The sequence below is a fragment of the Megalobrama amblycephala genome, linkage group LG1 (genome assembly GCF_018812025.1).
Source record: "Megalobrama amblycephala isolate DHTTF-2021 linkage group LG1, ASM1881202v1, whole genome shotgun sequence".
In the NCBI taxonomy this organism is placed as follows: Eukaryota; Metazoa; Chordata; class Actinopteri; order Cypriniformes; family Xenocyprididae; genus Megalobrama; species Megalobrama amblycephala.
Genome location: NC_063044.1, coordinates 57,492,278 through 57,512,725, shown reverse-complemented (window position 1 = coordinate 57,512,725; position 20,448 = coordinate 57,492,278). Strand labels below are relative to the sequence as shown.

The 20,448-nt window shown below is 37.4% G+C and overlaps 3 protein-coding genes across 4 annotated transcripts; 2 read left to right on the top strand and 1 right to left on the bottom strand.

The window, feature by feature from the left end:
- The first annotated feature begins 1,246 nt into the window (after positions 1-1,246).
- On the top strand, positions 1,247-9,975 carry apol (apolipoprotein L). The gene is made up of 5 exons (XM_048203584.1): positions 1,247-1,664; positions 5,756-6,343; positions 6,512-6,547; positions 8,530-8,628; positions 8,719-9,975. Exons 1-5 carry the CDS (start codon positions 1,654-1,656, stop codon positions 9,650-9,652), a joined length of 1,668 nt encoding a protein of 555 aa, XP_048059541.1. The 5' UTR covers positions 1,247-1,653; the 3' UTR covers positions 9,653-9,975.
- A 349-nt stretch (positions 9,976-10,324) lies between these two features.
- LOC125276118 (GTPase IMAP family member 4) lies at positions 10,325-14,323 on the bottom strand. Its single transcript, XM_048203595.1, has 3 exons — positions 14,108-14,323; positions 12,108-12,881; positions 10,325-10,935 (listed from the first exon to the last, which is right to left on the bottom strand). The coding sequence occupies exons 1-3, from the start codon at positions 14,139-14,141 to the stop codon at positions 10,853-10,855; spliced, it is 891 nt and encodes a 296-aa protein (XP_048059552.1). The 5' UTR covers positions 14,142-14,323; the 3' UTR covers positions 10,325-10,852.
- Positions 14,324-14,909: 586 nt separating this feature from the next.
- On the top strand, positions 14,910-20,423 carry sult3st1 (sulfotransferase family 3, cytosolic sulfotransferase 1). 2 transcript variants are annotated; one of them, XR_007186576.1, is made up of 6 exons: positions 14,910-15,126; positions 15,839-16,041; positions 16,214-16,340; positions 17,270-17,364; positions 17,467-17,728; positions 19,087-19,222. XR_007186576.1 is itself a non-coding variant. In XM_048203606.1 (6 exons), exons 1-6 carry the CDS (start codon positions 14,985-14,987, stop codon positions 19,218-19,220), a joined length of 876 nt encoding a protein of 291 aa, XP_048059563.1. In that variant the 5' UTR covers positions 14,914-14,984; the 3' UTR covers positions 19,221-20,423. The 2 variants fall into 2 exon arrangements, 1 of the variants encoding a protein (XP_048059563.1); XM_048203606.1 differs by having other exon boundaries at positions 14,914-15,126; positions 17,467-17,641; positions 19,087-20,423.
- Positions 20,424-20,448: the final 25 nt, after the last annotated feature.

Genomic DNA, 20,448 nt, shown 5'->3' with positions numbered 1-20,448 from the left:
CTTTTACTCACACTCATATGCCGTTCTCAACTTGATTTTTTGCTCCTTTTTTCCATTTTTTCTGTGGAACACAAAAGACTGTGTTGGACTTTCAGGCATGGGCTATAAAGAGAACAAAGAACCAATATTTAGTTAAAGCGTTAGTTCACCCAAAAATGAAAATTCTGTCATTAATAACTCACCCTCATGTCATTCCAAACCCTTAAGACAAATTAAGATATTTTTGATGAAATCCGATGGCTCAGTGAGGCCTCTATTGCCAGCAATGTCACTGAACCTCTCGAGATCCAGAAAGGTACTAAAGACATTTAAAACAGTTCATGTGACTACAGTGGTTCAACCTTAATAAAGAGACGAGAATACTTTTTGTGTGGCAAAAAAACAAAATAATGACTTTTCAACACTGTCTAGTGATGGTGATTTCAAAACACTGCTTCATGAAGCTTCGACGCTTTATGAATCTTTTGTTTCGGAGCACCAAAGTTACGTGATTTCAGTAAACGAGGCTTTGCGATCCGAACCACTGATTCGAAAAAAAAGATTCGAACCCACAAAAACCCTAGGGTTGTATATAGAAACTCGGTGAACCATTTTTTCTTAGAGTGAGCTTAAATTATTCTTTATATGCCTATCATAAAATTTCAATTTGTTTTGTTTTTGTTTCAAACCTCTGTAAATTTATTGCTTTTGCTGAATACACACACACACACAAAGATATTTTAAAGAATTTTTTTCCACTGTCAGTGGGGCCCATCAAATGTTTGGTTATATACCCATAGTCTTCAAAATATCGTTTTTTGTGTTTGGCAGAAAAAAAGAAATACATACAGATTTGGAACAACCTGAGGGTAAAGGTGCGTTCACGCGGCCTCGTAATTCCTGTAGTTACAAGATTCTAGCTTGTAAAAAGTGTTCACGTCCTCGTAGAGCTCGTAATTACAGCTTGTAAGCTGGGAGTTTTCTGAAAGCTCCCAGATGTACCACGTGGCCGCTGTACCACCTGACCGCTGTAGATTGATTTATTAGATGTTGATAGTGGTGCCATGGAAACGCAAAATTCCCAGTCTAAGGACCAAAAGGACGTGAACAGCTCCAATATAACGTCACGTGTTGTCATTTCAAGATTCCGGTAAATACGAGGTGACGTGAATGCAGCTTAAGTAAACGATGACAGAAAGTTTTTGGGTGAACTATGCCTTTAAGAATCTATCCGCAAACGTGGAACCGAACATCCCTAACGTAGACATAAGTTTGCTTACAGTGCCCTCGCATGGGTGGAACAAACACATTATCCCAAAAGGCATGTGAGCTGTGGAATGTCAGACTGAGTCATCGTCAGTTCATCTATACAATGTGCCTTTTATATTGTCAAGGGCCGGTGACGACTGAAAACACTGCGCCAACATGTGACAAGTGTTTTTCATTAGAGTAGCTGTTGCGAGTGCATTTAACCGCACACTTCTTTTAACCCCTCGAACTTCTGTGCTGAGGGGCGGAGCAAAGGAAAATCAGAAAAGAAAGCGAAACTTAAACCTCCGTCTGGAGCAAAAACAAAAGTTTTTCCACTCAGTTTGACAAGTTTCATCCGCAGAGCTCAGTAGCTACTCTGAAAGAGCAGAGTAGCAGGCTAACGTTACCCTGAAATAGGCTACAATGGACACCAGGTGGGTACATTTGTTGTTTATCTTTAGATCAGTTAAAATCTTTTTTCTTTCATATTTACTATAGGTTATAATTACAACGTCCAAAAAAATAATAAGCCAAGTCAGAATGTAATCAAACAGAGAAAAAAAGACAGTGTCAACACAACTTTAAAATCTAGGCTAATATTAACGTGAATTAAGAACGTCATAAATAGTTGAGGAAATTTAAGGAATCAAACACTGTTTTCTTCAGGTGAGATTTACAAAAAAAAAAAAAAAAAAAACACAACAGCCAAGAATGCGGAAAAACAAGGTGACTAATTTATCTTTTCATCAGCTTTGTTTGTGGGGAATTTAATGCAAGTCTTAAGCTCTTGTGACCATAATTCCATAACTTACGGTTGTGCAGCTAGTGTAAAAAAAATGTTATAGGCCTAACCAGTGTTGGGGAAAGTTACTTTTAAAAGTTAGTTACTTTTTATGGAAAGTAATGCGTTACGTTACTTTTGCGTTACTTTTATCACTTGCTTGTTTGTTTTTTAATAACAAAAAAGTTCTATTTTTGGAAAATATAAAGGCCCTTTAACATCAAAAGTGAAATGACAAAGCCTTAAGGAAATGCAAATTACAATAGAGGGCGCAGCTCTAACAAACATTACAGCTGTGTTGCCATTTTGGATTGCAGAAAAATAAGATGCATAAGAATAAAGTTCAACACACTTACTTTAGGAAAAAAGGAAAAAGAAGCAAATGTGATGTTTATTTAAAATTTTTGCTTAGTATGGTTGAATTTGATCATCGAAGGTCAGCAGCAAAGTCATTGGTTAACAATGTGAGATAAATACATAAAAAGTAGACAGTAGATTGCTTACAAGTTTTATGCTGTTACTGATTCCAAATGACATGACAAAAAAAAAAAAAAAATTGTAGTTTGTTACGTAATCCAGTTACTACCCAGCACTGAAATATTTAACATATTTAATTATTGCAGGTTTGCATAATATCCTGAGTTTGCATTCCACTGTTTTTATTTATTCTGAGGAATACTGAATCTGTTTTTGCGCTAGTGAGATGAGTAAATACATGCTCATATTTAGTCTAGAACTACAGTCAACAATCGTCATGTTTACACAGCGCACACTCCCACTCTCAATGTGGCTTTATTGGTATTGGTGATGGTTTAATCATCCTCCAACTCTTCAACATCCTGGACCAGACGAATTTCTGACCAACAACAATCATGTTTGTCAACATCTGTTTTAAGCAAATAAAGTGATATCTCAAATATACATGAGTGCATGTTGTTTGTGACATTTATTGAGATATACAGATGATATGATATTGATTAGCTGAAGCTACACACTAAAGATATAAAAAAAAGTGTCTGCAAAAAAATAGTATTAATCATGGACCACCCTAGACTTTTGGGTGTCCCCCCAATACTTAAATAGTGGTCTATCAATATAGATTTTCAATGGCAGTTTCTTGAAATTTTACATTTGAATATTTGCTAACACACGGCATGGATCAGTGCTAAATGATTGGTAAACATTAATGGACTAAATTGTGAAATTGTAAGAACAAATCCCAGTTATTAAATCTGCTCTGCTCTGATTGGTGTACCGCGTACAGCACGTGTCGGAAACAAAATACCCATTGCCATAACTGAATTATAGCTTATAATTTCTCAAGAGATTGTATATATGGACAGAAAAGATGGCATCGATTTTATCTTATCAATTCGAGCCCAAGTCGGATGATGAAATGTCTGAAGTAGTCAATCATGATTTGTAAAACTGAAAGTCAATCAATTAAAAACCACAGCCAATCAGAACACAGTGTGGGCGGGCTCTCGCGGCATTTGCGCGGCACCAGAGATTAAACTTGACGGTACTCGCCAGGAAATGGATAGGAAAATAATCAAATTCACAAATATTACACAATTTAAACATTATTAAAATACATACTGAACTACTAAAATAATCTTTGTCATAAAATACACTTGTTTGTTCACAGTTTGAACGTTCTTGCTTCCATTTGTTTAAATTCAAGATCTGAGGTGAATTAATATCCATTGTTGCTTTTACTACAGCTAACGTTACAAAGCTTGGAGCACTAAATGATATCCAAAGTCACGTTACACGCCTTTAACATTAAATAAAGCACATAAACATTACCTGAGATTAATTGCCATACTTGGTGTTCAGTGGCGTGCACAGAGCTCCGCGGGGCGAAATCGCGTTCCGGGGCGCGGGATTCTCGGAGATATGGGAACGCGGGGACACCGCAATGCGACCACAAAAGACACTTTGACTTTCACGATAAAAGAGGCAGGGGCTCAAAACCCACCCCTGCTTGTGATGCGAAGAGCTCGGGTACGAATCCTGTGAAAGACGAGTCACGGTAAAGGAGCTCAAAGACAAGAGTTCATAAACAAGCTAAAATGCCATGGTTACGCTTGCGTTTTTATGTCACATTTGCTTTTGTTAAAGGGTTCGCTCACCCAAAAATGAAATTTCTGTCATTAATTACTCAACCTCATGTCGTTCCAAACCCGTAAGACCTTTGTTCATCTTCAGAACACAAATTAAGATATTTTTGATGAAATCCGATGGCTCAGTGAGGCCTGCATTCAAAGCGGTGACATTTCCTCTCTCAAGATCCATAAAGGTACTAAAAACATATTTAAATCAGTTAATGTGAGTTCAGTGGTTCTATCTTAATATTATAAAAGCGACAGTAATACTTTTTGTGCACCAAAAAAAACAAAATATAGACTTTAACAATATAGTGATGGGTGATTTCAAAACACTGTGAAATTCGGAGTGCCAAAGTCATGTGATTTCAGCAGTTTAGCCTTTTGATAGGAGATCCGAATCACTGATTTGATTTGTAAAGCTCCGAAGCAGTGTTTTGAAATTGGCCCATCACTATATTGATGTTTTAAATGTGTTTTTTGAGAGTTACAATGGCATTGCTGTATAGAGGCATCACTGAGCCATCAAGCCCAGGGTATACTTCAGCCGTCCGCGTTCGTGCACCATCCGCATGACGTAATTTTCGTCATGTGGAGGGCTTGCAGCCGGCCGCAGACCCCGTCCGCTTGCAGCCCAAATTTTGAGACCGCGCGGATGGTGCGCGTGCAACAGCGCATGCGCAAGCAGGAAAGAAGAGTCCACTAGGTGGCAATACGCACACAGTACTGAGTACAATGTGCAGTCGTCGAAGAAGAGTGTGTGAAGAGTGATTGAAAAATAAGAAGAGTAAACTCAAAAGCATGCCTTCTCCATCGTTTTTGATTCCTGTTCTCTTAGTCTATCTTCTGAAGTATGCTGCAATGGTGGATGCACTATTTTTCTTCTCCAATCCTGCCCAGTGAATGTCCGGTTGATGACACGATGTCTGGTAATATTATAGAAAAAAATTGCACTGCGCATATGTCGAATTCGGCCATCCGTGCGCATCCTTCATTTAGTATACTTTGAAAAATGCGCGGGCGCGACTGTGTGCGTGACGTGTCCAGGCGCGGAAAGAGAAGTATACCCAGAGCTTCAGATTTAATCAAAATATCTTAATTTGTGTTCTGAAGATGAACGAAGGTCTTACGGGTGTGGAACGACATGAGGGTGAGTAAATGACAGAATTTTCATTTTCGGGTGAACTAACCCTTTAACACTATCATGTAGATTTAGGGTTTGGTGTAGGTGTACATTATTAAACGTGATGGAGCATTAAGATTTTAGCGCCACTCACTGGACATTTCACTTTGAAACTGTTGAGAAACGTGCACTACTAATGTATTTTACATTTTGCAAAAATGTTGACACGTACGTTTTTCCAAAAAGCATAATGGGGCACTTTAAGGTAAACACCCCACAACAAACTGTAGACAACTTAACCTAGATCTTAAAATGAACCAACTTGAAGAATAGCTGTCTTGATTTGTAGGAAGGCGACATTTCTTCAAAATCTGCTCTACCTGCTCAGAATGGCCTAAGTAGTTTAAGCAGTTATGATTAAATTATTTTGAAATGCATTAATCATAATATTTATTCAGATAGGAAATATCATCGTTACTATGTAAATTGCTTTGTTTTGATCATGTGACACAGGGAACAATTACAGGAGCTCCTATCGGAGTATGTGGTGGAGACACTCAACTACATTCAGACTGTGAGGGACTTCTGTGACAAACAACAAAAATGGACCCTTCAGAGAGAAACAGAGCTGGAGAAGATACGAGACATCAAGGACCAAGCAGACAAAGTCAGTCTTAAGTTTGACCATGTTAAGCGCTCTGAGAACAAAGCCAAGGCTTTTGGGCAATACCTGTGGAGTGGTTTAACTCAGGTCACAGCTGACTCCAGACTCCAGGAACTGGAGAAGGAACTGGGTGCCGTCCTGAAGGACACACTTGAGGGGCTGGAGAAACTTGACCACTTCCTGGATGCAGTGGAAAAGCTCACAGTCACCTCACTGTTTGTCTTCACTGGACGGAGCTTCTTGCCTAAGGGAGAGAGTCCTGAAAGTGTGCGATCGGTCATCACAGCTGCCAGAATGACCTCTCCTCTCCTTATCCACTTCAAACGAAATGCAGAAACCTTCTTCCTTCCTTCACTCAATAACCTGGACGTCCTGGCTTTTCAACTAGACAAATACATACGTATCACAGAACAGATCTGTGAGAAAATGGAGAAAAAGTATGTAGTGATATTCATGCAATGTTCATTTTAAAAGGGTAGTAATTTGATCATATAAACATGTTTATATGAAAATAATCTCAGTAACATTTACTAAATCAACTAATTTGAAGGCTTCCACAATTAGATCAATAATTAATATTTTTTCTACATTTTTTTCTCTCATAGATCCAAGAGTTTTTTGTGGATTGAAGATACATATAAGTAAGTATTTAAATATTAGGGTAAGATTGTGGTGAGATGACAGTGCTACTTGAAAGTTTGTGAAACCCTTGCAGAAGCTGCAAAATGTTAATTCACGAGTTCACACTTACAAATAAGTCAGATAAATAAGTGAAGTTCACAACGTAATTTCGGGAGGAGTGAACCCATCTAATCTTTCAATTAGTGAAATTCAAACATAATTTCAAGAGGAGTGAACCCTAATATTTCAATTAACGACCAGAGCATATAAGCTCTGGCATCAGTTGTTTCAAAATCCCTCCACCTCTCCAACTCCACCACGTAATTTAGGCATCTCATCTATCATACTCCTCTTCCAGGCACTAGTAGTCCATGGGGGGGGTATATCCAAGCACGAGTTGAAGCTGCTTCCTCGAGCCCCTCCACAGCGGACAGCAAGCCAAATACGCTTAACCTTATTAGCTTAAAGATTTTATGAGGAAACAAACTCGTGAAATAGTATGTGTGTTTGGCATGCTGTACGAGGAGAGGGCTCTGAGCTCGGTATTTGGCCTGAACCCAGAGTATTCCCTACGTATTCTGGTTAGGAAGATAACCAGGCGAGTGTGAGATTTGGTTAGGAACATAACCAAGCAAGTGTGAGATTTGGTTAGGAAGATAACCAAGCAAGTGTGAGATTTGGTTAGGAAGATAACCGGGCGAGTGTGAGATTTGGTTAGGAAGATAACCAAGCAAGTGTGAGATTTGGTTAGGAAGATAACCGGGCGAGTGTGAGATTTGGTTAGGAAGATAACCGGGCGAGTGTGAGATTTGGTTAGGAAGATAACCGGGCGAGTGTGAGATTTGGTTAGGAACATAACCAAGCAAGTGTGAGATTTGGTTAGGAACATAACCAAGCAAGTGTGAGATTTGGTTAGGAAGATAACCGGGCGAGTGTGAGATTTGGTTAGGAACATAACCAAGCAAGTGTGAGATTTGGTTAGGAACATAACCAAGCAAGTGTGAGATTTGGTTAGGAACATAACCAAGCAAGTGTGAGATTTGGTTAGGAAGATAACCGGGCGAGTGTGAGATTTGGTTAGGAACATAACCAAGCAAGTGTGAGATTTGGTTAGGAACATAACCAAGCAAGTGTGAGATTTGGTTAGGAAGATAACCGGGCGAGTGTGAGATTTGGTTAGGAAGATAACCGGGCGAGTGTGAGATTTGGTTAGGAACATAACCAAGCAAGTGTGAGATTTGGTTAGGAAGATAACCGGGCGAGTGTGAGATTTGGTAAGGAAGATAACCGGGCGAGTGTGAGGAGACCGGGTGGTGGAGGGATGCTGAGAAACTGTTGAGGAACATGGGTGAGTCGACTGCGTATTTATAATGTCGTCCACTTATGCTGATTGGGTAGACATGTTGATTACTGATTGCTGACAGCTGGTTGAAATGACGTGATGATTGGAAGGATCATTTGAAAGCAATCCCAAATTTTGTTAATAAAACATCATTTATATGAACAAAATAATATGGATCATACAAAATGCGTTATTTTTATTTAGTACTGTCCTGAATAAGATATTTTACATATAGTAAAAATACATATATTTTACAACAAGTTTACGTATAGTTCACAAATTAAAAAAATAGCTGAATTTATAAAAATGACCATGTTCAAAAAAATGTTAACATACCCTTGATTCTTAATACTGTGTTGTCGATGATCTATCAAATCCATCAAATCAAAATTACAGTTATAAGCGGTGCCAACCCGACCGGTCTAAAATAGTCTGAATATAAACACTTATTATAGGTGTTACTGTAGTGATTCAGGATAAGACAAAAACACAGTTTGGAAAAAGGATTCATGATGTACTTGCTATAAATTTTGTTACATTTGAACACAAAAAAAGTTGCATGGTGTTGCTTTAAAATTTAGCAGATTCTGCAAGGGGTTCGCAAACTTTCAAACAGCACTGTAGGTGAGTCTTTGTTAATCCTACTGAAACTCTTTACAGATGTAAGAAGGCTCAGCCTGTAGTGAAGTTCAACTTGATCTTGAGTGAGGACTCCATGCAAAAAATGCTTGATCATTTGAAGCAGTTGTGCAAAATAAGGTGAGACCTATTTTTATGCTCTGATGTTTTCTTCACACTCAGGTGTATCGTGAAAGGTGGCTGTAAACTATTTTTTCTGTTATTGTCTAGGATGGACCAGCACACAAAGCTGACCTTCATTTTTCAGGACCACGCTCTGCACTTCATTGGTTTATTCAGTAAGTGTCACTCTAGAATGGAGAAGTTCCTGTCAGATCTAGAGGAGAGTGCAGTTCAGCTGGACAAGATGAAGATGGGGGCCAGTATCTCCACTGTGGCTGGCAGTTCGGTTGGGATAGCAGGGGGTGTTTTGTCCATTGTTGGTCTTGCTCTTGCCCCCGTCACTGCAGGAGTGTCACTCGCTCTCACTCTGACAGGTGTCGGTCTGGGGGTGACCAGTGGGGTCAATAGTATGGTTACAGGCATCACTGAAGCAGCAGTCAACAGTCACCATGGGAAAAATGCACAGAACATTTTCCAGAGATACATGGATGATGTGGGGAAGATTCTAGACTGTCTGGAGCAGGCCAGTAGTGAAGAACGTGTAGAGGAACCTGATGTTGTGGATATGTTTAAAGCAGGAAAGTTGATAGCTCGTGCAGGAGGAGTGGCCAAAGGTATCGATGCCCTGGTAGATGCAGCTTCAGCTGTTAAAATACTCAAAACTGAGGAGGTGATTGCAACTGCAGCCAAGGTTGGGCTCCAGGAGGCACAAAGTGCTCGTAGCATTCCCAAACTGGCTGCAGACCTTCCCGACATTGGGCAGCTGGCGAAAGGGACGCCACTAGCTCTCTCAAAGTCTGCTAGAGCTGGATTCATCACTCTAAATGCCCTCTTTATTGGCTTAGATGTTCTTTTTATTTGCAAAGACAGTATAAGTCTGGCCAAAGGGAGCAAGAGTGAGGCCTCTCAGCTCATCCGCTCCAGAGCAGCTCTGTGGAAAACTGAACTGGAGGCCTGGCAGAAGATCCATGATTCCTTATGCATAGGAATCTGGAGGTTTAGGATGAGTCAGGAAGTGTTGGAGCAACCTTTTCTTCCTTAAGCAGCCTTAAACTGTAGCTTCAATATTGAAAAGACCTGAGATTAATTAAAAGACCTGACACTAATTTAGACCTACAGTTAGACCTGATGTTCTGGAACACTAATAATTTTAACAACTTAACACCAACGTCTTTTTTCAAGCTTTCTGATTTGTTAATAATTCATGTTAGTAAAATAAAAGCATTAACGAGATCTGCTTGATTTATAGCACATGGCAAATGAATGCTTTGAGAGTTGTGTACAATGTACAAATTTGTACATGTGTACAAATGATTTCCAATGTCAAATGACATATAAAAATGATTAAAAATATAATTGCACTCATGTGTGTGTCTTATGTGTCAAGGCCTTATGATTCATAATGGACTTTATATTTTGGATTAGTGGTCTGATCACATCTCATTTGTATATCACAGTAAAAGCATCTGCTGTTTATTACATGTGTTGTTTGCTCTTAGGGTGTGAGAGTTTCAAGTGATTCCTCTTAGTACATCCAGTCTGCATCTTTCACAAATGTGCATACAATTGTGAAAGATGCAGACTGGATGTAGTAAGAGGAATGATTACAAAAGTCATATCTTGCAGTTGCAAAACTAATTTAACATTTTCACAGGCCAAAACATAATAACAATAAAAAAATGAAAGGCAACTTTTGCATATTGAAAGAAGTTGTCTAAGTGAATTTTAATGACGAACAGTTTCACTACTAAAATGTCTCAGAAAAACCCTGGTTTAATTCAGCACAACACACAATTCGAATTGAAATTTATTTTTAAATTTAAAATTGAAACCTCAAAACTGGTAAAAACAGAGCAGAACATTGCATCATACTGTCTGTACACTTTAAAAAAAAATTTTTTTTAAATGACAATATATTCTTTTGTTACCATGACTGAGCATTTTCACAACAAGGAAATAAGTTTGAAAGAAAAACATTACAATGATAAATTATGAGCTTTAATCATGTAAACAATTAACAATAATCATGTTTTAAAAAAAAAAAAAAAAAAAAAAAAAAAGGCCTAAGACTGTTTGTGTTCTTCATTTGTAAGTAGCTTTGGATGTTACAGGTTAACACTCTGTGCTGTCTGGATCAGGTAGGCTACTGCAGATGAGAAGTGATGATGGCCTGGCTTCTAGTGGTGAGTTGTGGAAGCTTCGGGAGTGGATATGACTTTTATCCTGAGGTCCTTTCCATCGTTCACTGTTGTTTACAGCTCTGAAGAAAGCTAATTTTGTCACTGATAGACGGATTGTCTCTAGCTGAGTCTTCCTGTTCCTCCTCTGTAGAAAACAAGAAAAACATCCTTTGACATGAGCTAGAGTGCTGCAGTTCGTTATTCGGCAATCAGCATGAAGCCACAGTTAAAGGATTAGTTCAATTTATATGAAAATTACCCCATGATTTACTCACCCTCAAGCCATCCATTTGGTAACACTTTACAATAAGGTTCATTAGTTAAACATTAGTTAATGTATTAACTAACATGAACTAACCATGAGCAATACATTTGTTACTGTATTTACTAATCTTCGTTAACGTTAGTTAATGAAAATTCAGTTGTTCATTGTGTGTTCATGTTAGTTCACAGTGCATTAACTAATGTTAACAAGATTTTAATAATGTATTTGTAAATATTGAAATTAACATTAACAAAGATTAATAAATGCTGTAAAAGTGCAGTTCATTATTAGTTCATGTAAACTAATGTAGTTAACGTTAATTAATAAACCTTATTGTAGTTATTTTACTTTATAATGTGTTAAATAAGGGTATTTTTCTTACACAAATGTCTTTGCTTCAGAAGTCCTTTATTTACCCCAAGGCGCTTTGTGGAGTACGTTTATAATGGATGGATGCACTTTTTTTTCGAGCTTCAAACAGGTGCATCAGGATGAGCATCAGTGTGATTATTAATATAACTCTGATTGTGTTCGTCTGAAAGAAGATAGTCATATCCACTTAGGATGGCCTGAGGGTGAGTAAATCATTGGGTAATTTTCACTTTAAAGTGAACTAATCCCTAAATTATATCCAAGTTTGATAAACAAGTTTATATTGAGTGTTAATCACATTTTAGATGTACTATTGCAGTTACTTTCTCTGTGCTTTGTCAATGAAAATTGTTCAGAACAAATCAGAGACAAAACCAACTGCTGGCGTCTCTAAGCAGCAGACTGTAGGCTAGTTCTATCTATCATCCATCCATCTATCCATACATCCATCCATAAATTTTCTAAAAATTTCATTATCAAGCTAAAATATAAAATAATAAAGGAAGGATAAAACCATTTTGAAATCGAAAAAATGTAAAAAGTTACATTTGACTGTTTCAAAGTTGTTTTTTCTTTTTTAACTTGTGTTCAGTACTTTTTACACAAATATAACTATTGTTTTAAACAATCAAGAACAATAATATCCCTTTTGAGTCTAAATTTTAAGAATATTGTCTTACTGTCCAATATCTGTTGGTCTGTTCTCCTCCTCGACCTTCTTAACTCCTTTGCCTTCAGTGCCTCTCTCACTTTCTGTATGTTCTCTTCCCTCTTCTTTCGCTCTTCCTCCAATCTTTGCTCCACTTCTTTCTCCATTTCTCTGGCCTGTTCCAACACCTTCTCACTGTAGAGCATTGTCTCTCCATTCGTAGCCATCATTTTCGTGATTTTGACCAGAAGTTCAGCCACCTGGTCCTCACCTGCTTTGGGATTGCTGTACAGAGCATGAAAACGCCCTCCACAATTCTCAACCAGCCTGTTTAGCTCCACGTTCAACTTCACTTCTTGCTTTAGGGTGGAACCACGTAACTGTTTTCTGTCTAAGATTGTGAAGAGCACCAAACTGTAACTCCAGGCTTCTGGACCAAACAGCTCAACATGTTCCTCCACAGCACGGCGCTCACGCTGGGAGAACGAGAATGACAGTGGTACCACCAGCAGCAGGGCATGGGCACCAGGCTGGCACAGACTCATACTCCTCATTATCTCCTTCTTCACTGGCCATACTGATGCAGAGGAGCCATTGATGTTGAACCATTCCCAACCTGGGGTGTCAACCACAAGCACCTGCTGTCCTTTCACCAGACCTTGACATGGGAAACTCATTCGAGTCTTTACCCCAACCTCATCAAAGGCTTTCTTGCCCAGAATGGCATTACCAACAGCACTTTTCCCAGCTTCTGTCACTCCAACCAGGACCAATCTCAGTTTAGGACAGTCAGAAAGATTAATCCCTATAAAAAGATATAGACATGACAAAAATTAGATTGTCAGAGCGAAACAAAACAGGCTATTTGATTTTATTACTGCGCTCTAGGCCTAATATCCCCATTGTCCTTGGCAACACTTTATATCACAACTATGTTTACAACTATGTTTAACTACTTCTATGTCTCTCATATCACTTTGCAGACTTGCTCACTCATTTCATATAAATCCAGCTGACGCCATCTTGCATCTCTATTATCGATTGTGATGACCTCAGAGGATTAACATTACTGTAATTTTGTTGCAGTGCTACAAGGACGATTTAGTATTTTTTCTTAACGGAAGCCTTAAGATAGTATCTGAGTAAAATTATAAAATAATTTCACCTCAAATCAATATTTAATCCCCACATATTTATATTTGGTGTTGGGTTTATTTTACGATAATGACTAGCTGACTGTACTGTATTGTACACTATCACTTACATGAGGGGACAGCTGAATATAAATTTAATACTAAAGCCATTGTAGCCATTTTAGGATAGCCATTTTAAGTTACACATCTTTATGTGTTGCTTGGTTTTAATCAGTAGCAATAAAGACAGTAAAAAAAGACTGTATGAATATCAGCTGCTGCTGGCTTTTGAAATGATTGTTCCCTTGATTATAATATTGTATAATGAGCACACACCACATCTTTAGACACTAATTGCTTCATTAAGTTTTTATTTGGTGTATGCCTTATCAATTTGGAGGTTTAATAGAAGTCTTTTTCATTAAGCGTTACAAATATCACATACTGTAGGTCTACCTCTGTTGACCAAACATCTGATGAATATAACTTTGGCCTTATGTCACTGCTATGACTGACTTCAAAGCTGGTAGGTAAAATTTAATAGTAGTAAGACAAATCTTTTTGACTAAAAAGGTGTTACGGTGTTTCTAAAAGCAATACAACAGAATCTAAATTTGACATACATGTCTTAAATTTACAATAACAATCCCTTCAGGATCAGTAAAATGAAATGAATGAATTCTCCAGTATAACACTAATTGTGACTATTGTACCTGTGGCATCTGTAGCAATTAAAGTCTACTTTATAAATGTCCATTAACAAAGACATAATATGTACTTAAAAAAAAACAGCTACTTTGAACAAACCATGCTTGTTTTACTTGTGGTTACATTACTTTTACAAAGAAAATAAAAATTAACTTGTTACTAAAAACCTGGACATCTAGAGTATACTGACCGTGACCCTCTGAAATATCAATTATCTCATCCATTCTTCTCCAGTCTTCAGTGGTTATTTTTCTTTCTTCGGTGCTGCTCTCTTTAAAAAATTGTCATTATTTTCTGATTACTTTGTCTGTTACAGCAGAAACGATTGGACTGGAAGATATTTCATCTGTCCTCTTATCTAAATGTTGTTTTCTCTGTACATTGCCAGCGCAATCCTGTGTCAGTTCTGATCATGCTGTGTTTACAACCCTTTTTTTACTGTCATATCCAAAGTACAAATTAAGACCAAGCCTGTTGTTTTACTGAACATTTATTACTGAACATTTATGCTGTTTAAGAACTGGTCTTTCTATCATCGTAGTCAAATCAGTTTAGTAGTTTTTTTCATTTTAAAATGATTATTTATAAAATAAAAAGTCACACTTAATCTTACATTTCATGTTACTCTGTGTTGACATAAAATGTGCATATTTAGTTATAATACTATAGTAAATGAAGTGTGATGTAAACACTAAAATAAAATGTTACTCTATGGCCTGGTATCACAGACAGGATTAGGTCATAGTTCAATTAGGATATTTAAGTAGCTTTTATAAACATACACTAGAAAAAAACATTACTACTGTGCATCTTGAGACAAAACAATGGCACTGATATATTTTAAGATATGTCAGTACAAGTTACTTTCAGTTAAAACAACTTAAACATGCATTTTAGTCTAGGACTAGCTTAAGCCTTGTGAAACTGGGGAAATTTTATTGTAATTAATTATTAACATCCAACCTTAAAAGACTGGGGAAAGAGGTCAACGTCACTCTTTGTACACTGAGCTGCTTTCACACTGATTCCAAAGGTCATTTGTGTCTCCATTGCAGAAGTGCAGCATAATGGAAAGTCTTGACAACTATTTATTTAAATATAAAGGCTTTGTTTTCGCGAAAGGTGAAACCACTGAGGAATACATTGACTCTCTTCAACATTTTGAGATTCGTGACAGTGATGTTTTTTTGGTGACGTACCCCAAGTCAGGTACAATTAATCATTTCAGTTGTAAAAATGTGTTTTTCTGGACATAAATCAATTTATTATACTACTTTTCACCAAGGAGGGGCATGATTACAGATTCTGTTAACAGGACAAGAGACCAGGGGTCTCATTTATAACATGTTGCACAGAAACCATCCTAAATTTGATCTTACAGTCTTTTCTCAGATGTGAGTACGTGTGATTCATAGAATGAACGTACACACAGAAAACGAGGATACGCCTCTCTTTCAGATGGGAAATCTATAAATCGCAAATGATCTTGAACTTGCGTACAGCTGAATGGTATCAGTTATCCGCATTGTAAATGACACCTATTTAATGTCATTTACATAAAAGATCACCAGTCATCGTCCAAATCCTTTAATTTAAAATGGAGCTGAAAGAATAGCTTAGATTTCCAAAACCCTGCAGTAATTCGACCAGGAAAAGTGCATACATCTGCTCAGATCCTGACGTAGTGCTAAGCACTTTTCCATGTCAAAGACGTTGAAGTTTTTATAAATATTAGCGTTGGCTTGGATTTTTGCATATGCACACTCTAAGATCAAATGTGTGCGTATGCACGCTTTATAAATGAGGCCGCTGGTAACTTGCAAGACAACTGGTCCCAGCCTATTCAATTTGCTGCCAACCTTCAAGATAAGTGTGTGTGAGATTTATTTGGTTGTTTACAGAGTGAACCATATTTTTGCAGGTACAATATGGACACAGAACATCATAAATTTGATTTGTGAGGACACAACAGACAAAATATATACCAACAATCTTGAGAAGATGCCGTGGTTAGAGTACCGTGAAGGCAGACCTGACTATTCTTTGCGCCCGTCTCCACGGTTCTTTGCCTCCCATCTCACACCCACACTGATGCCGCTAGGCCTTAAGGACAAGAGAGGAAAGTTAAGTATTTAAGCCGCCTGTCATGCAAAACATAAAGTAAATAATTAAATTAATAATAATGTATTATTTGTGTGTGTAAGCCAATTGTAAGCCACATGTTTGGTTGTATAATCAAATGTTAGATTTTTGTTTGGTCTAAACCTCACTGCTCCTTGCGTCTTTTACATAACAGATCATATATGTAATTAGAAATCCAAAAGACAATGTGGTGTCATATTTCCACTTTTCCCATGTCTGGGCCAAAATTGAGACTCCCAAGAGCTTCGAAGACTTTTTGCAGCTGTATCTAGCAGGAAACGGTAAGAATTACAGCACATCAAAGTATGTTTTAAACATTTTTTTGGACATTAGCTTGGTATTCTTAAAGGGTTAGTTCACCCAAAAATTCTGTCATTTATTATTTACCTTCATGTTGTTCCACACCCGTAAGTCCTTCATTAATCTAAGATATTTTTGATAAAATCCAATGGCTCAGTGAGGCCTCCATAGCCAGCAATGACATTTCCTCTTTCAAGATCCATAAAGGTACTAAAAACATATTTAAATAAGTTCATGTGAGTACAGTGGTTCAATATTAATATTATAAAGTGACGAGAATATTTTTGGTGTGCCAAAAAAAACCCCAAAATAACGACTTATATAGTGATGGCCGATTTCAAAACACTGCTTCAGGAAGATTCGGAGCATTATGAATCAGCGTGTCGAATCAGTGGATCGGAGCGCCAAAGTCCCGTCATTTCAGCAGTTTGGTAGTTTGACACACGATCAGAATCATGATTCGATACACTGGTTCATAACGCTCTGAAGCTTCCTGAAGCAGTGTTTTGAAATCGGCCATCACTAAATAAGTCGTTATTTTGTTTTTTTGGCGCACCGAAAATATTCTCGTCGCTTTATAATATTAATGTTGAACCACTGTACTCACATGAACTGATTTAAATATGTTTTTAGTACATTAATGGATCTTGAGAGGGGAAATGTCATTGCTGGCTATGCAGGCCTCACAGAGCCATCGGATTTCAACAAAAATATCTTAATTTGTGTTCCGAAGATTAACAAAGGTCTTACGGGTGTGGAACGACATGAGGGTGAGTAATTAATGACTGAATTTTCATCTTTGGGTGAACTAACCCTTTAAGATTCAGGTTTCTGCCTCATCAAACCTAATATGACACAAAATGTAGGTGTAAAGTGTAAGAGAAGTATCAATTCATACCTTGTGTTTTAGTTGGTTGTGCATCTTGGTTTGATCACATCCGAGAGTGGTACACTAAAAGAGAGCAGTACAACATCCTTTTCCTGACATATGAGGACATGGTCATGGTAATCACAGCCTCAAAATATCTCAAAGTATTTGCAGAATGCTCTTTAATGCAGATTGTTTAAGATTTCTTTTGATACTAATGAATTTGGCTTCACGTTCAGGATCTCAGGACAGCAGTGAAGAAAATCTGCATGTTCTTGGGGAAAGATCTGGATGACACTGCTATCGCACGTATTGTGGAGAAGGCCACTTTTAAAAACATGAAGCAGGACCCCAAGGCAAACTATGAATTCATCCCACAAGATCTACTACTTCAGCCCCAATTTATGCGCAAAGGTCAATGTTCAAAGATTACAACATGGAATGTGTAGACAAGCTGTATCCTTCAGTTATTCTGTTGTTATTAGGGGCCAATCACCGAAGGTGCGTAGGTACCTATTGTAATCGTTGGCATTCTTATTATTATTCTTTTTCCGTTTCTTCTTCTTCTGCTCTGAAAGTCTATGGCATTCCATAGAACCGCTTGCGGGAAAGTTGTGAAATTTGGCACATAGATAGAGGACAGTCTGAACTGTCACCAGAGCAAATTTGAGCACCAGAGTCTCTAACTCAATCCCTCTAGCGCCACTAACTGTCCAAAGTTGCATTCACATTTATTTTTTCCTCTGATTCCTTGGCTCAAGATGATTTGATGACGTCTGTTTCCATTATAAACATTTTCCGCCATTTTGAATTTTCTGAAAAACCTACTTTTTCTTATTTCTCCTAGGCCGTTGCTTTGATTTCCAAAACAATTTGACCAGATCATCTTCAGACCATGCAGATAAAAAGTTATGGAAAGTTGATTTGTCAAACCATTCTTGAATAATGCACATACAAATTCGACGAAGTCCCCCCCAAAATGAACGTGAGGCTATATGTCCACAATGCTTTAGCGTATTTTGACCAAACTTGGTGTGTGGTGACCAAATTAGGTGCAGAATGCCAAGTCGAACAACACCCAATTTTCCCATATCCGCCATTTTGATTTTTGTCACAAAATGCTATATTTTACGAATGCATTGGCATATAATTACGAAACTCGGTATGTGTCTTCAGCACCATGCCCTGACATTACTCAAAATGTTTTGAGGCAGCACCACCTTTTTTTTTTTTTTTTTTAAAGGTTATAATTAAATATCCAAAAATGCTAATAACTTTTCATTAAATTAGCCTATTGTAGTAAAACTGGTCTTGATAGATTCCTTGGTTCATGCCAAGAACATTTTGCCATAGTCGGTCACTTCCTGTCCGCCATTTTGATTTTCTTTAAAAACCTACTTTTTCGAACTCCTCCTAGACTGCTTGTCTGATTTTCACCAAATTAGATTCATATCATCTTCTGACTATGCCAAAAAAAGTTATGGATTTCATGTCGATATTCAAAACCATTTTCGTATAGCTCCACAACAAATTCGAGGCATGATGCCAAAAGGACTCTGAGGCTGTATCTCTGCAATGCTTTGACATATTAATACCAAACTTTGCATGTGTCATTGTCACGTCACTCTGACCACACCACATCATTTTGGTCACAGCGCCACCTATTGTTTAAAAGTGATAAACCATTAAATCTTTACTAGTGACTAGTTATGCCTAAAATCACCTTAATATGCCTTTAATTGCTCATTATTGCAGTTGCACCGATGTTCCCAGCCATGGTGGCATGACTTATTGTGCTTTCTTTGTGCTTGGCCCCTTAATGGCTGCTTGCAGCAATATTATTTGTTTTGTGGTTGCAGGTACTGTAGGAGATTGGAAGAACACATTCACTGTGGCACAAAATGAGATGTTTGACCAGATCTTCAAAGAAAGGATGGGAAACTTACCACTGAACTTCATCTGGGACTTGGACACCAAGACAAAGCAAAACTAGTCACACAAGAAACAGAACAAACATGTTGTTTTCCCCAGTGGACATCAAACACCATTTACTGGTCATTCAAATGCTAAAACCTTCCAAACCAACTATCAAGGTTTCTGAAGAGCCCCATTGGCTGTGAACCACAAAGTGGTTTATATAGATATACACTAGATTTAAAAAAATAAACAAAAATTAATACTTTTATTCAGCAAGGACACATTAAATAGATTTAAATTGACAGTCAATCTTTATATTTCAATTAAATGCTGTTCTTTTGAACTTTCTATTAATCAAAGAATCCTGAAAATAAATGCATCACGATTTTCACAATAATATTAAGCAGTTCTTACCATCAATGCTGATAGTAAGAAGAAATGTTTCTTGAACAGCGAATCAGCATATTAGACTGATTTCTGAAGGATCATGTGACACTGAGGACTGGAGTAATGATGCTGAAAATTCAGCTTTGCCAACACAGGAATAAATTACATTTTAAAATATATTTTAGTAGAAGAGTTTTTGAATTGTAACACTTTTACATTATTACCGTTTTTCTTTTTCTTTTAAGACAACTTAGTAAAAAAAAAGTGTGACTAATATAAAAAAATATGCTTTTATTTCTTATATCCCTCCCTGTTCTAGCTTGTACTAATCTGAACGATGTTTGAAACTTTGTTTCTAGCACTTCTCATGTTACTGCCCCCATAAGATTCATTTGTAAGTCAGTTTGGGTAAGTTTTGGATAAAAGCATCTGCTAAATGAATTAATGTAAAACCATTTAATTAATCTTACCATCCTTAAACTTTTGAATGGTAGTATACAGGTTTAAGACTGTGACAGATCTTCATATGGTGCTACACTGGGGCAGTCTGATACACATCTAAATGTTAGTTTTAATAATAGAATTTTATGTAACTAAAATGTAACTTTTTTTTCATGACCATTATGCATCAACAGTGTGCTGAAGCATATTTACCTGCAGAACTTAATGTCAGACCAATCACTTACATTTATGCATTTCACAGGCACTTCAAAGTAAGTTTGTTCCCTGGAAAGCAAACCCATGGCTTTGGCATTCCTAGTACCATGTTTTGACAAGTATGATTAAATAGCAAGATTTTTCAGAATCAATTCTTAAAAGCATGTTTGTACTTGCATTGCCCTCAAGCTCCAGAACCTGATCTATAACAATTAAACTTGCGAAAGCATCCAAACCTGAGAGTGCTCATTCTTAGACAG